Source organism: Mustela erminea, chromosome 12 (assembly GCF_009829155.1).
Source record: "Mustela erminea isolate mMusErm1 chromosome 12, mMusErm1.Pri, whole genome shotgun sequence".
NCBI classification, from domain to species: Eukaryota; Metazoa; Chordata; class Mammalia; order Carnivora; family Mustelidae; genus Mustela; species Mustela erminea.
The window spans coordinates 62,238,536-62,256,100 of NC_045625.1; the positions used below are offsets into that span (position 1 = coordinate 62,238,536).

A 17,565-nucleotide genomic window follows, 5' to 3' on the forward strand; every position below is an offset into this window, starting at 1 on the left:
GTGAATTGTCATTTTGTACACAATTGTAACAAAGTCATAGAAAGTATTTTTAAAACTTAATGTGTTCAGTCTCAGTAAGATCAGTTTTTAAAATAATGTAAGAGCCTTAGTTTCATTGGTAACCAGTATCTTTGAATGTAATGTATACCTGCTACAGTTGCATAAGTGTGACTTATTCTAAAAGTGCTTTGCAAAGAAAATCCAGAATCCAGATGCTAAGACTTATATAGTAGTATTGCTTTCAAACGTAAGCATAAATTGACGGATCCTTAACCTCTGAAAAAACTATATTTCTCCATTTAACCAGAAACTAAAGATATGAAATAAAGTAACAGATTGAGACCATCAGTATAACAAGTTGAGTCCAGAATTAAATTGGAATTCAACTGCTTCACTGTGTTATTGATCTTTTGATTATATTATTTTGAATAATATGAATAATGTAAATGTAAATGTGTGTATTTTCAGCTTCAGCTTTTTGATTTCTTTCTAACAGTGTGTGTTTTACTTCCCCCTTAAAATTCTATTTTTAAATATTGTGCACTGAGAGAAACATGTCTCATTAATAAATATAAATATCTTGTTAATCAGAGTTATTTTTCACATCCCACATAATATCCTATTTGCAGGTTTTGAAGCAGTCATTCTCCTTGTTATGGTAATCATAAGAAATGAGAAGGATTTTTCCTATCCTCATAGTTTTAAGATGTTAATATAATTTTAGTTTAAATACAATATGAAATTTGAATTTATACCATGAATTTAAAATTTTGCTTACAATTTTTATAAAAAAGTATAGGTTTGTTGTATTAGCATAGTAATGAGTGAGAGATCCAGTTTTTTTTAACCTATTCATTTTGACTTCTGCATTGTTTTCCCTTGGCTTTTTTAATTTACTGCATTGCTTAGTTTTTTATGCTACCTTATGTCCTTTTTGGAACAAAGTAATTGTCTGTAAACCCAAAGGGCATAATTTCTAATTTGAAGTAGTGATAAAGTAAGGAAGGATTTATTTTGCAAGTTTTCTGAGATAATGGTCATGGAGTTCTTTTGATCTCTACAGAACCTTCCCTCTCCCTCCATATATACACATTCCTGCTTCTTGAGTTGGAGAAGAGGGCCTTTTAATATTTATCATTTAATAGAAATGAAAGCTTAGGTATGAACTAAATCCTAAAACTATAAACACATATTCAATTGTTATTAGATTTTTTTGTCTTGTTTAGAAAGACCTCTTAAAGAATATGATATATTAGGAGGTAGATGAGTTCTACATTTTCTGGTCTCTCTAGAAAGAGATCAGATCAGTGATCTGATCTCCTCTACCCAGTCATCTTAGGTTACTTTACCTCCGTTAGTTTTAATTAGTTTGAATATGAGTTGGAAAGATACCTTTTTAGTCCAAAAATTACATATTTTTAGTCCTTTTCGGCTCTTAAGATTTATGATTTTGTGGCTCTGTCATGGGTTGCCTCAAGTGAAATGTTGAGGGACAGTATAAGGTATAAAGCCTTCAAGAGGTTTTCCTGGAGGATAAAACTCTTGGTAATTTCTGTGGTATGACTGAAAACCTCTCATGAGTGTTAACGGTATGCTCCAACTGTGATCTGACCTGCTGTGTAGCTTTCCTTTTTCATCCCTCTTGGCCCTGAGCCTCAGATATTTTTTTCTAATCCAAGGTAATGAGGAGGTTTTAATAAGGTGTTTTACTTTGTTAAAAAAAAAAATGCTTCTGTTTTCCTTATAGATGAACTTTATTTATTGGATTGATTTTGGGGTTTTTTTGTTTTGTTTTGTTTTGTTTAAAGATTTTATTTATTTATTTGACAGACAGAGATCACAAGTAGGCAGAGAGGCAGGCAGAGAGAGAGGAAGGGAAGCAGGCTCCCTGCTGAGCATAGAGCCGGATGTGGGACTCGAGCCCAGGACCCCGGGATCATGACCCGAGCCGAAGGCAGCAGCTTAACCCACTGGACCACCCAGGCGCCCTTGTTTTGTTTTTTTAAGATTTTATTTATTCATTTGACAGAGAGAGATCACAAATAGACAGAGAGGCAGGCAGAGAGAAAGAGGAAGCAGGCTCCCCACCAAGGAGAGAGCCCGATGCAGGGCTCGATCCCAGGACCCTGGGATCATGACCTGAGAGGAAGGCAGAGGCTTTCTCTGAGCCACCCAGGAGCCCCAGGCATTGATTTTGTTTTTAAAAGCACCATTTGAAGTTGAGTCAAGTTTAAAGGCCACACATATGCCTTACTATGTAAAAGAGAAAGAATATAGGGTATACTGGCTTGAGTCAGATTATTTTTTCTTTCAATATTAGTAATAGTTACGATTAGTAACAATAGAATTATGTTTCTATATGTGAATTTTCTCAGAGCTGAACTTGGCCCTATATTTTCCGTTATCTGTATTAAATATATATTATATCTATTTGTAGAGAGTATAGAAAGGGCTTGTAAATTGTTATGTAACTATTAATTCATTTTAAGATAAATTCAAAGTATTGCTAAAATATTTTCACCCTCAAATTCAATAAAATTTATGTTTGAGAGTTATGTCATATAAGGAATATTTATCTTATCATTGTGCATTTAATTCAGCATTTTATCCGCTGTTTGGAAATTAGTCTTTTTGAATCTTCATATTCCTTAGCTACATAGTACCAGAATATTTCAGGAGCCATGAAAATTTGGAATTCATAATCATTTAGTACCTTACTGCTTAAAAGTATGATCTGCAGCCCATACCTGGGAACTTGTTAGAAATGAGAATCTCAGGTCCCACCTCAGACCTACTAAATCAAAAACTCCATTTTAACAAGATTTCCAGGTGATTCTTACACACATTAAAGTTTGAGAAGCACTGATTTACTTACTAACCAGGTAAGCCACTTCAAAGTACTGGTTTATATAGCCATATAGCTCTTAAGCTGTGGAAATCATTCAGTTTGACGTCAGAACTGTGTTCTTCTTCCTTTAGATAGAATATAAATATTTGTTGATTCCATGAATTGAAAGATTTTAATTGTCTTAGAGTGTGTCTAGTTGTAGAGGTGTATGTTTTCATTGTTACTCTTAAGTTTCTACAAACTATATACAGAAAATGTACCCTTATTCCTTGTATAATGAGACATCTAAGATACAAGTGAAAATTCTTCTGAGATTTGCCATCTGTGCAAATGAGAAATCTATGTTGTGATATTTAGTGCGCCAAGTTCAGTGAAATGGCATGTAAATATCTGCTAGTTCTGTGGCACATATAACTTGCTGATCAAAATAGCAGATTATACAATGAGAAGTTTATTTCCCACTGAGCTCTTACTAAAAACCTGATGTAGGTACAACAAGATAGAAGTGGAAGACATTACAAAGTTCCAGAGGCACTTCCATAGTTGTTTTGTCCACTGCTCACCAGCATTTCTTCCATAACTCTAGATTTGGCAAATGGGCATATGTATTTTACAGTAAATATCAGCAGCACTGTTCTACTACATCATTATGTACTGTTTTCTACTCTGGAATTATTTAATTTGGGTTTCTTAAATGCGTATTTTCTCTGCATTGTCAGTTCTTTGAGTTTGAAATTATGTAGACATTTCCAATAATAATTTTAATACTAATTAAAATAATATCTGTGATAATTTTTCTTAACCTATTAGATTGAACCATATTGTCATTTATGTAGATCAAATGCCATGTGATTTCACATGCTATTATATAGGAAGTTTAAAGGGGCCCTACTTTCCCATTTTTGTCACAGTAGTCACTAGAAATGATCTTGTTGTAACCCCCTTTTCTTTTGTTGTTTTTGTTTTCTTATACAAGAAATACGCCTTTTAGGAAAACAATACCCTTACACAAAGATTCATGAATGTAACAAACATGGGCTGATATAATCTTATGGTAAATTAATAGTTTTCTAAGTATAGTATTTTTTTTTAAATTATCACAGTATAAACATTTACAAGACTTTGATTAATCTAAAACTTTTCCTCTCTATGTGCTCGTTTTTTTTTGTTTTAGAAACCTATTTCTTTTTCGTTACAGATTTTTAAAAAATATGAGCTTAAATTATTTTAGGAAAAAAGTTAAATATATTAGGAAAAACTAATTTTTTTAAGAACTAAAACATAGTTATTAATATTTTGGTTGTTGCTGACACTTCACTGTTTAAAGCTTTAGTAGTTAATACAAACTAGTTTGTATTAACTCATAATTTGATTTGATTGCTCATAACTAAAACCCAATTATTTTGGCCATTTGCCAGTATTACCAAGGTGAAGTAAAATGAACATAATTATGAAGGAAAATAGATACTATCTGTAGCAATGGTTTTATTAAAGATTACTAAGATCATATTAAGAATGGGTACTTAAATTCATTTACTTTTTTGAATATATTACAGACACTAGAAATCCTTCTTTCTTAGCAATGCCAACAGCAGTATAATTATTTTAATTGTATAATTAGCGAACCAAATCAAAGGTATGATGACAGTTCTCCAGGGGTGCATTTATTCACCAACTAGGAGACTGCCTGATGAAGCATTTCTTAAAGGTGATTTAGTAACCTGTGAAATCTAGGGTGAGTTTCCAGATCTTTGTCATTCTGGGCTGAAAGTTAATAATGTTAAGAAAGTATCTGGATTATAAAGCAAGCTGAGAACAGGGAAGTGTGGTATGAAACCACCAGTGTTGAAATTTCAGCTATTTTTATCCTAAGCCTGAAGTTCATGCATTATAAAAATAGTATCTTTTAAAATATAAACTTGTGGGGCTTTCTTTGCTTTTTGCTATTACAAATACAAATAATTGTGAATTTAGTATATGTTAAAACAACTTCTGTTACCACATTTTGGTTGTTTTATATTATGTGTTATCAAGCTGTGTTTTTGTGTTTTATTTTAGCTTATTTGCACTAATCTTGATGAACTCAGGGAATTAATCACAAAAATCGAGAATGAACTCAAAGATCTGGAAAACAGTAGAAAAAAATCGGTAGGTGTTGATCCAAAAGTTCTGTCTATTATTATCAGCATTAAAATTTATTCCTGCTTTTTTTTCAAGTCTTGTTCTCCTGGATTACATAAAAAATTGCAATGAAAAATAGAAACACTGTTCCTTCTGTTTCTCCTGTGTGGTCTAGTTTTCATTTTTCATAACAAAAATGGTACCAAGGCAAGTAAATTAATTTTGTTTGCCTGGTTTATATCAGGTATAGTTTTAAGTATTTCCCATTATACTGGTTGGTTGTTTTCTGACTGGTAGTTTTTTGGGAAATGCTTACGTTGCAGATATTCTTTATTAATAATTATATGCTTTTAATGAAAGTTTATTGCTTAGTAAAATAAAGATTTTAATAACTGTGACATAAATAACAGATACAAATTGTTTAGTCCTGCCCCAGATGTTTTTGATACATGCTTAACAGTATGTCTTTTTAAAACACCTCAATCAGCTGAAGGTCTTTTTTAAACTTTCACTATATATTCTAAATTCACAATTTTACCTTCATTTTTTATTCTTGTAGGAATAGAGTATAAAGGCATTATATTTATTCACTTAACACTTGCTAAAACACTCAATTATGTAATTCATTAAATCACTAATACTTGTTTAGCTGACATTCAGTGATACTGCAGATTCAAAACTCAGTTATACACCAGTAAATAAACGAGGGAGGATTTAAACACTGCAGAAAACCAATCATTATTTTAAAAATCCCTGGGTTTTATGCCTTAGGAATGCCGTGAAGCCACTCAATTTTAGGTCTTTGCTCAGAACCTATTAATCTAGAATTATGTATAAAATAAGGATAGTGAAACAGCAAGCTGCATTTCAGCAGATTTGTAGTAGTCATTTTATCTGCTCTCTAGAAAAGATTATTGGTAGCACTCTGAAGGAAAGAGACTTAAGTGCCATAAAAGTACAACTTTCTGAGGTTATTTAATATAGGTATAAAACAGAGTCAGGCATTTCAGAAGTTTCATGTGATATCCTTGAAAATATTGATATAATATAAGAGGTAGAATAGAAAAATGTTCATAGTGATAACCATCAATTAACAAGAAAACATTATATTGAAGTATATAATCCTAGAATGTAGAAAACTATATATTTTTTAGAAATACTTCCATTAAAAATGGTTTAGACCCTCATTAGATTCTTATATGTTCATATATATGCATGTATACTTTGTATATATACACATACATATTTTTTATATATACACATATGTATATAAGTATTCTTTGTGTGTGTGTACACATATGCACACCAGCTGTTTTAAAATTTATCTCTGTGATGTATTTCCCAAACAATATTTATATTAGAATATTTTCTCCTCAACAAAGCTGTTTTTAATATATTTAATGTTATATGCTCATAAAGGACTGATTCTGTCCTTTAATAGGAAAGAGTAGTCTTTTAACCAGGGTGTTATTTACAATTTTTGCAGAAGCTGTTTATTTTTAGTGAGTTGTCTGTTCTTCATGAGTCTAAATAGAAACTTAGTTAAATAAATTTGCTAATTGTTTTTTATGCTGCAGGTAAACATAATGTATGCATCTTAACTTGTTCCCATATTATAAATTAGGGATTTTTGTTTTTAATGAATAGTTTTATGCATAATGTACTTAATTTATAGCTTGTATTGTAAAAGCAAAAGACTTCTTCAAGGATCTTAGAGTTTTCCTGTAAAGTCTTCTACCTAACTTCCATATTCCAAGGTATAAGCATATTGCCTTCCTTTACAGGAACAAGTAAAAAAGTGAAAGAATACATAGATTTCAAATACTTAACATTGTAGTCTTTGAAGCCATGTTTATAAGAAAATTTTAGGTTACATACAGGGTTTAATTGATTAAGTTTTGTGACTCTAAATTTTTAACTTGTCCATGACTCTTAGAATTTGCATATTATTTTTTTCTTTTTAAGATTTTATTTATTTGAGAGAGAGAGCTCAAATGTGGGGAGGAGGAGAGGGAGAGGGACAAGCAGACCCTGTGCTGAATGCTCTAAATACTCTAAAACAGTATTTAGAGTCAAAGCAATTTTGTTACTCATCATCAAGGCAGGGGCCCAAGATAGGGCTCAGTCCCAGAATGCTGAGATCATGACCTGAGCCAAAACCAGGAGTCGGACACCCAGCTGACTGAGCCACCCAGGCACCCCGCATATTAGTTTTTTTTGTTTGTTTTTTTTTTTTATAGACAGTATTAGCAGTAGCCTTTATTATAAATTTTACAGTGTTTCAAAATCATTTCATCAGCATTCACACTCAGATTCTCAGAATTGTATAACACATTTTAAGTTTAAAGGAAAACTTAATATCTTACAAAAATGAACAAGTGTTCGTGTTCAATTCATTTATTTAATTTTTAATAATACATACACTAACATAAGTTATTTACATATTGTTTAAACCTACTTAACTCAAAAAAATAGCATTCTCTGGTTAAACAGATGGCTAAATGTATCTATTGCTTATTATACACAATAGTCTTAAATACTAAATTTCTCTTAAGCACTTGCTGAGGAGCTCCATTTTTTGTATGATTATTCAAAATAAGAAAATATTACTGGAGTACCTGGTATTATCTCTGCACTTTCACGAGCATACAGGTTTAAGTAGCAGATGGTGGTCCAGTCATCATCTTATGAACAGTCATTTTATGACTAAATGTCTTTGAATAATTTCCAAACAGGTGTACCTATATTACTCTTTCATCTCTACACTTGACATTTTAGATTCTTCTAAGAAAGGCAGGAGCAACAGTGATTCTACACTTTTAATTTAACTAGAGATTTAATCTATTGTTTTTGCTTTGTTTTGTTTTGTTTGGTTGGGTGGGTGGGTGTTTTTTTTCTTTTGTATTCATTTGGGAATGTCCACTGAGATTTGGACAATACAGACTAAGTTATTAATAGCCCAAGATAGACCTAAGCCAAGGTTAGGGAAAGAATTCAGCTAATTTCTTTAGATATTTTCACAGGTGATTAAGGGTCAATTCAGTGGTTAAAAAGAACAAATATATTTATTCAGTTTGTTCCAATATCAATGTGCCTCTAAAGTTTTATGTATCATGTGTCTAAATATTTTTGTCCAGTAAGTTGACCGTAATTATGTGTAAATACTAATCTATTTCCCAATTTTTATTATATTGGCCAACAAATTCTAATAATTCAATGGAATTTGTTAGTTTAATATAAATTCTTAAAATGTCACAAATATGAGGACTGTCTTTAATTCATTGTAGATACAACATAAATTTTCATTTTTTTTCTGTTCTGTTGCAAAAAAAGTCATTAAAGTATAAAACAATTTTTTTTGACTTTTAAAATTCTCATGTTATGCTTTGTAAGAAATAGTAATATATTTGAAGTTCAAGCATTCTTAGGAATACATTATACAAAACATAGTTTCAAAACTGATGCACAGTAAATAAACATGATGGATGAATAAATTTCAGCCAAATTTCCACACATTGAGGTTTCGCATATGATAATAGGTAATGTGATTCTGATTTTCGTTAGTATATTTGACACACAGTGTTAGTAGTTTTAAAATATGTTTTCTGCTCTTCAAGAAATAGAAATTCTTGGGGCTATACTTAATGGGGATAATCTTAATGAGATTACTAACATATAAACTATTCCCCTTTAAACTGCCTAAAAGGTTTTTTCATGAATAGCTTATAATGACCACAAAGCTTAATGGTAGCGATAGACTGTAAATGTTTACATTTTAGTATCATTTCTTATTTTTCTATGGAAACCAATACTGATTATGATAGATGTTAGTTGTAAGAATAACTTTACTGGATGTTTATACTAATATTAAATACTAGTTTGTCTGCCATCATTTGGAAATAAGGTGTTTCACTTAATGAATTTTCTAGATAACCAAAACCTGAACGTTAGGATGATATTTCTTTTTTTTTTTTTAATTTCTTATTTTAATTATTGAATGACAAACTTCTGTGCCTCCTTTTACTCTATTGAAAAAAATTTTAACCCTTTTTTGATGAGTCAAGGATCATTATGAATATCCATAAGTATACTCATATTCTAAAAATTTATTGATATCAGTAACTCTAATTAAACATTTACCAAAAGACCTTTATGCTATATATTTTGAAGTTGTGTGTTTTTTTGCTTTTGTTCTCTTTCCTCATTGTCTGTTGTTTCTTGTCTTTGTGCGTGTATTTGCCCTAGCTGATATACTGTGAATTACAAAACAAGTAACAATATTTAAGTTATTTAAGTAACAATATTTAAGTCCAATAAGAATTGGACTCATAGTAAGGACCTGAGAGACTTTCTTAATATTAATTAAGAAATTAAGTGCATGAACTTGTGATACATTTCCTGTGGGCTTCCTTCACTATTGCCAGACAAATAGAGTATTAATTTTGATCTTCATAAGAAGTTATCACTGTCACAACTAAAACAGTATTTAGAGTCAAAGCAACTTTTATATGTATCAAAGCAGCTCCAATAAAAAGGGGATGTATTCCATATAGACATTTGTTTGTCATGAATGCCATTGCTAAAGATAGAAATATCTATGTGATAGAGGATTTAACATGAATTTGTACACACACCTCACTTCTTTAGAAGATTTCTTCTCTGGAGGGCCTTTCCAGGTAGTTTTTCCTACCAAAGCAACAAGGAAGAATTATCCCACTCCTCACCCTTGTCAGCATGTCATTATAAAAGCTTTCCTAACCTCTTGGAGGTTTTGAGCTACTCATTGTATTAGAAGATTTACAGTCTTTTAAAATCTAGATTGTTGACTTATTCTTATAAGGCAGCTAATCTCATTTATAGTTAATAATGTAAGGGGAGAAAAATACTTTAGTTTTCTTGAGTTTGTTCTAGCATACTTGGTACCATTACTTTATGTAGGAACTTATTCAGAAAAGGCTCAGCATTCTTTGGATCCTACAGTGTTACATATCTAATTTTCTACCTGAGATTTGTTTAAAGTGAGATATCTGGTTGAGATAATAGAAATATATAGTTTGACAGTTTTTAAATTTTGTCTTTCTCATTATCATTGAGATGATAGGATTCTTTAATTAACTAAAGGAGAAATCATAGTAACATTTTTATTTTTGTGGTTTTAGTCAAGAGATAAAATTTGCATTTTGCCTAATTATTTGGAAAATATCTGTTTAAATTGAGGAAATGTATTAGTTTTCCAGAAAGATAGAACCAAGATATTGATAAATTTGCCTGATCCTATTGTATTTGAAATTTATTAGACATTATTACTCTCTAAATAATCAAAATTGGAAAATTTTGTAAGGCTTATAACAAGTGATAGTATCTCTGAGTTTTACATGTGACCCTTTTTTTCCGATATCTGCCTAATTTCCTTATGTCTTATGTCATATTTTAGATTTTCAAATAGGTTTCAACCTATTTTTCTTTAATAAGAAATCCATAAAGAAACTGGATATAAAGGAAAAGTGTGAACAATTTGGCCAAAAAGTACAAGATATTATTTATAAGAAAAGAAGCTTTGTCTGGATTGTATAATGATGAATGATAGTCTTATCAATATAAAGAAACTAAAATTTAAAGTACAAGACTTTTTTTCTTTTCTAATACATCTTTTGGTAGTTAGATAACTCAACACTTAGGATAAATATCACAGTCAATATGTTAAAAAAGTTATAAAACTGCCTTGCTCTTTGATCTTCATCCTGTTTGGAATTTAATTTTTATTTTCCTCATTTCATGCCCCCTTCCTCCCAAAAAAAGAATTTACACAGTGGTGTGTTCAGCAGACTACCTCTAATAGTGAAAATTTGGAAAAAGCCTCTATGTCCAACAGTGGGAAGATGACTAACCAAACAGTGTTAACACAGTGGTATATCATATAGCTAGTAAAATAAAATATTTACAGATCATTGTTACTATATGGAAGTATTTGTGAAATGTTAAATTTTTTTAAATACACAAAATAAGATGAGCCTAATGATTACAATATATAAAAATACTTCTTAAAAAGAATTGGAAGGGAATTGAAGTAATGAAGAAAATTAATCTTTATTCTCTTCTTAAAATAATTTAAATTTATCATATAATAATGATACTTCTCTTGCCTAACCAAAGGCTGTGCATTAGAAAGATCAAACAGAGAAATCAGAAGCTTGGATCAAATGGTGACATCCCATTTTTGGGTCACAGAGTTCTGTATAAGCCACTAGTTACCAATCCGGTATGATCCCAATCCCACCCCCTTCCCCAAGAAGTCTTCTGGCAATGTCTGAAGACATTTTTGGTTATTGAAGAGGTGGTACTGGCACTTAATCGATAGAGCCCTGCAGTGCTGCCAAAGGTATCCTACATTACAGTGATCCTATAAGGCAGATGATAACGCCCTGCAACAAAAAATTATCTGGCTTCAAATGTCAGATGTGTGGAAATTGCAAAACCCTAACATAAGCCTGTATTTGCTAAGGGCCCTATTCTCTCACTTTTCTGCTGCTGCCAGCTTACTATGGGGAGAAAATGTTTTGAAAGTTGGGTAGAAATCAATGAAATCAGACACCCAATCCCATAATTGAGAGTACTTTATTAGATAGAAGTATATTAGATATACTTCTACTTCAGACTAGTGAAATTTGTGAATGTTAATATTCATCTTTACCTTTTATGATTCCATTAGATAGTTAAAAAAAGATTCTTGACTTTATATCCAGCTGTTTTCAATTTATTATGATTTATGGCCTCTCTCAAAGATGTTCATCATTTACCTTTATCTTCCTTTGTATAGGAAATGAAGTAGTTACAATTAACATGATTATATATGTATTTATTTATTTTTAGAAAGGTGATATAATGTGTCTTTAAAAAGTGAAGAAATAGTAAGGAATAGAAAGAGATAAATAGAAAAATATAGCCAAACTATGTTTAAAGCTTCCATGAAATTATATAGACCCCCAAAACATAATTGCATATAGTATAAGCTTATATAAGACAAAGGGACTATTTATACATTAATCTTACTTTCTAACACCTATAACAGAAATTTTATTATAATGAAGGATTATGGGATTTTTCCTTCCTCTCTCCATTCCATATCCATGTGTTCACAATGAGGCATCAAATCAAAATTATTTTATAGCTCACTGTTTAGAGTACAAAATCTATTAAAGTGTAAGAAGTATTAGATACATTTAGAGTCCTGAATATGCCCTAATTAACTTTATTTAATGCCTTTTCTTGTAGATCTGGTTGTAGTAATCTCTAAATTATCCTTAAAATTAGTTTTTTACAGTTACATCATTATATATATCCTTTTGTTAAAGATTTTATTTATTTATGTGACAGAGAGGGCACAAGCAGGGGGAGCAGCAGAGGGAAGGGAAGAAGCAGGCTCCTTGCTGATTAAGGAGCACAACTTGGGGCTCAATCCCAGAACCCTGGGATTCATGACCTGAGCCGAAGGCAGACAGATGCTTAACTGACTAAGCCACCCAGGCGCGCCTGTATCATTTTCTTATACTAGATTTACTGGTAAACTACTGGTTAACAAAACTGAAAACAATCTCAGCTGTTGGGGGAAAAATCACTTTGTCTTTAAATAGCCGTATTTAAAGCTTTTAAAATACTAAAACACCCTTTTGGAAGTCATGTACAACAGATAAAATAAACTTCTTTACCTGTGTTAGTTACAGTTTCAAGTCTTATTCATAAGGCAAGTACTTCCTCAGTGCCTTCTGTATGTTATGTATAGTACCAGGAACTTGGATCTGAAATTAAAACAAAGTCCTGTCCTCAAAGAATTCACTTAAGGGCTTAAGATTTTATTCCCAACACGGGTGATAAATTTTTAATTTTAATCTAGGTGAGTTGGGCTATCATCTTTCCTTTATAAAAGACTTAATCTTTTCAAGCATTCAGAAGTCACCATACACTCCAGACACTTGGCTCACTTCCCTTAATTACATGTTTATATGTTTGGAAATAGGGTGGAGGGGTAGGTAACATGCATTTTATGAAGAATCAAATGGTAACTAACTGACATGCTCAAAATAATAGCTATTATATAAAAGCTAGATGACAGGAAATGTGAAGCCGGCAGCTTCGCTCCAAAGGCTCTTTTCAGAGCCACCCATCTTAATGAAAGAAGCTGTTCACGTGCTGTATTGTGTATGTATGACTCCTACTATGTTGGGGCGTTTCTTTCCTAGTACATTAAATTCATGCCTGTTGCGTGGCCGGCTGGGGCATAGCGGGAAGCGCGCGCAACAACCGAGAGTCGTCCGGAGGCGCACGCAGCGCAGTTAAGGCCCAGGCGGCGGGAAGCGCCTTGCTACTTAAAGAGGCCGTAGGCAAATTAAGGCTGTGCTTGGGCTGCGTGGTGATTTGACTGGTAAGACAAAACTTCAGTTAGTACTGAATTACCTAAGAATGCATTGTCCACATTTATCTATGGCAAATCTTATCCCTTGGGTATTTTTTTAACATTTTATAACTACTCAGCTAAGAAATAGATTTTAACCCTTGTTAATAGTGCCAAGTGTTTCTATTTATTACAATTTGGCATAGTTTGAATCCCAACAGGGAAACTTTCATAAAAAGAATTATTTGAGGGGTGCCTGGGTGGCTCAGTCAGTTAAGGAGCTGCCTTTGGCTCAGGTTGTGATCCCAGGGTCCTGGGATCATGCCCTGCCTCTGACTCCCTGCTTAGTGAAAGTTCCCTTCTCCCTCTGCACCTCCCAGCACCCCCTTCCGGACTTGTGCTCTCGCTCTCTCTCAAATAAATAAATAAAATCTTTTAAAAAAAAAAAGAAATATAGATCATAAAGAAATTTGAACGGTGCTTAAAGTCACTTTATAAAAATGTAACAGTAATTTATAATGATGACTCAGGTCATTGAGAGTTAAATTTTATTCAAACAAAGAGGCAACCCAGGGAATGGGAGAAGATATTTGCAAATGACAAAAGGTTGATATCCAGGATCTATAATGAACTCCTCAAACTCAACACACACGAAACAGGCAAACATATCAAAAAATGGGAAGAAGATATGAACAGACACTTCTGCAATCAAGACATACAAATGGCTATCAGACACATGAAAAAATGTTCATCATCATTAGCCCTCAGGGAGATTCAAATTAAAACCATATTGAGATACCACCTTACACCAGTTAGAATGGCCAAAATTAGCAAAACAGGAAACAACATGTGTTGGAGAGGATGTGGAGAAAGGGGAACCCTCTTCCACTGTTGGTGGGAATACAAGTTGGTGCAGCCTCTTTGGAGAACAGTGTGGAGATTCCTCAAGAAATTAAAAATAGAACTTCCCTATGACCCTGCCATTGCACTACTGGGTATTTACCCCAAAGATACAGATGTCGTGAAAAGAAGGGCCATTTGTACCCCAATGTTTATAGCAGCAATGGCCACGGTCGCCAAACTATGGAAAGAACCAAGATGCCCTTCAACGGACGAATGGATAAGGAAAATGTGGTCCATATACACTATGGAGTATTATGCCTCCATCAGAAAGGATGAATACCCAACTTTTGTAGCAACATGGACGGGATTGGAAGAGATTATGCTGAGTGAAATAAGTCAAGCAGAGAGAGTCAATTATATGGTTTCACTTATTTGTGGAGCATAACAAATATCATGGAGGACAAGGGGTGTTAGGAGAAGGGAGTTGGGGGAAATTGGAAGGGGAGGTGAATCATGAGAGACTATGGACTCTGAAAAACAATCTGAGGGTTTTGAAGGGGCGGGGGTTGGGAGGTTGGGGTACCAGGTGGTGGGTATTATAGAGGGCACGGATTGCATGGAGCACTGGGTGTGGTGAAAAAATAATGAATACTGTGTTTCTGAAAATAAATTAATTTAAAAATTTTATTCATCATGTATTCAGAAAATCTGGAAGACATTGTGATCTGAGAATATGCAGGGAATAATAACACCTATTCTCCTGAAGCTGTTTCAAAAAATTGAAGCAGAAGGAAAACTTCCTGACTCTTTCTATGAAGCCAGCATTACCCTGATCCCCAAACCAGGCAAAGACCCTACCAAAAAGAAGAATTTCAGACCAATATCAATGATGAATATGGATGCTAAGATTCTCAACAAGATCCTAGCAAACAGGATCCAAAAGCACATTAAAAAGATTATACACCATGACCAGGTGGGATTCATCCCTGGGCTACAAGGATGGTTCAACATTCGCAAATCAATCAATGTGATAGAACAAATTAATATGAGAAGAGAGAAGAACCACGTGGTCCTCTCAATCGATGCAGAAAAAGCATTTGACAAAATCCAGCATCCGTTCCTGATTAAAATGCTTCAAAGTATAGGGTTAGAGGGAACATTCCTGAACTTCATCAAATCTATCTGTGAAAGACCCACAGCAAATATCACCCTCAATGGGAAAAAGCTTGCAGCCTTCCCATTGAGATCAGGAACACGACAAGGATACCCACTCTCACCACTCTTGTTCAACATAGTATTAGAAGTCCTAGCAATAGCAATCAGACAACAAAGAGAAATAAAAGGTATCCAAATTGGCAATGAAGAAGTCAAACTCTCTCTTCGCAGATGACATGATTCTTAATATGGAAAACCTAAAAGACTCCACCCCCAAACTACTAGAACTCATACAGCAATTTAGCAACGTGGCAGGATACAAAGTCAATGTACAGGAATCAGTGGCTTTCTTATACACTAACAATGAAAATACAGTAAGGGAAATTAGATAATCAATTCCATTTACTATAGCACCAAGAACCATAAGATACCTGGGAATAAACCTAACCAAAGAGATAAAGGATCTGTATTCGAGGAACTAGAGAACACTCATGAAAGAAATTGAAGAAGACACAAAAAGATGGAAGACCATTCCATGCTCTTGGATCGGAAGAATAAACATTGTTAAAATGTCTATGCTGCCTAGAGCAATCTATACTTTTAATGCCATTCCGATCAAAATTCCACCAGTATTCTTCAAAGAGCTGGAGCAAATAATCCAAAAATTTGTATGGAATCAGAAGAGACCCCGAATTGCTAAGGAAATCTTGAAAAACAAAAATAAAACTGGGGGCATCACGCTACCTGATTTCAAGCTTTACTACAAAGCTGTGATCACCAAGACAGCATGGTACTGGCATAAAAACAGACACATAGACCAGTGGAACAGAGTGGAGAGCCCAGATATGGACCCTCAACTCTTTGAGCAAATAATCTTCGACAAAACAGGAAAAAATATACAGTGGAAAAAAGACAGTCTCTTCAATAAATGGTGCTGGGAAAACTGGTTAGCTATATGTAGAGGAATAAAATTCGACCATCCTCTTAAACCGTACACAAAGATAAACTCAAAATGGATAAAAGACCTCAATGTGAGACAGGAATCCATCAGAATCCTAGAGGAGAACATAGACAATAATCTCTTCGATATCAGCCACAGCAACTTCTTTCAAGATATGTCTCCAAAGGCTAAGGAAACAAAAGTGAAGGTGAACTTTTGGGACTTCATCAAAATCAAAAGCTTCTGCACAGCAAAGGAAACAGTCAAGAAAACAAAGAAGCAACCCATGGAATGGGAGAAGATATTTGCAAATGACAGTAGACAAAAGGTTGATATCCAGGATCTACAAAAAACTCCTCAAACTCAACACACACAAAACAGGCAATAATATAAAAAAAATGGGCAGAAGATATGAGCATAGACTTCTCCAATGAAGACACACAAATGGCTATCAGACACATGAAAAAATGTTCATCATCACTAGCCCTCAGGGAGATTAAAATTAAAACCACATTGAGATATCACCTTACACCACTTAGAATGGCCAAAATTAGCAAGACAGGAAACAACATGTGTTGGAGGGGATGTGGAGAAAGGGGACCCTCTTCCACTGTTGGTGGGAATGCAAGTTGGTGCAGCCTCTTTGGAGAACAGTGTGGAGATTCCTCAAGAAATTAAAAGTAGAACTTCCCTATGACCCTGCAGTGGCATATCTTCATGTCATGACCCTTCCGTTGCACTCGTGGGTATTTACCCCAAAGATACAGATGTCGTGAAAAGAAGGGCCATCTGTACCCCAGTGTTTATAGCAACAATGGCCAGGGTCGCCAAACTGGAAAGAACCAAGATGTCCTTCAACGGATGAATGCATTAGGAAGATGTGGTCCATATACACTATGGAGTATTATGCCTCCATCAGAAAGGATGAATACCCAACTTTTGTAGCAACATGGATGGGACTGGAGGAGATTATGCTGAGTGAAACAAGCCAAGCAGAGAGAGTCAATTATCATATGGTTTCACTTATTTGTGGAGCATAGCAGATAGCATGGAGGACATGGGGAGGACATTAGAGAGGAGAAGGGGCTTGGGGGAAATTGGAAGGGGAGGTGAACCATGAGAGACTATGGACTCTGAAAAACCGTCTGAGGAATTTGAAGTGGCGGGGCGATGGGAGGTTGGGGTACCATGTGGTGGGTATTAGGGCATGGATTGCATGGAGCACTGGGTGCGGTACAAAAATAATGAATACTCTTATGCTGAAAATAA

The 17,565-nt window shown here is 33.7% G+C and overlaps 1 protein-coding gene across 2 annotated transcripts in view; it reads left to right on the forward strand.

The window, feature by feature from the left end:
• Positions 1–17,565, forward strand: part of KIAA2026 (KIAA2026 ortholog) — a 149,752-nt gene that overhangs the window by 93,302 nt on the left and 38,885 nt on the right. Inside the window, exon 5 of one of the 2 annotated variants that reach the window (XM_032308887.1) lies at positions 4,907–4,996. The exons of the other annotated variant lie outside the window; for it this stretch is intronic. Within the exon in view, the coding sequence (XP_032164778.1) occupies positions 4,907–4,996 (90 nt within the window). The remainder of the gene's footprint in view (positions 1–4,906; positions 4,997–17,565) is intronic. 2 annotated transcript variants of the gene reach the window in all.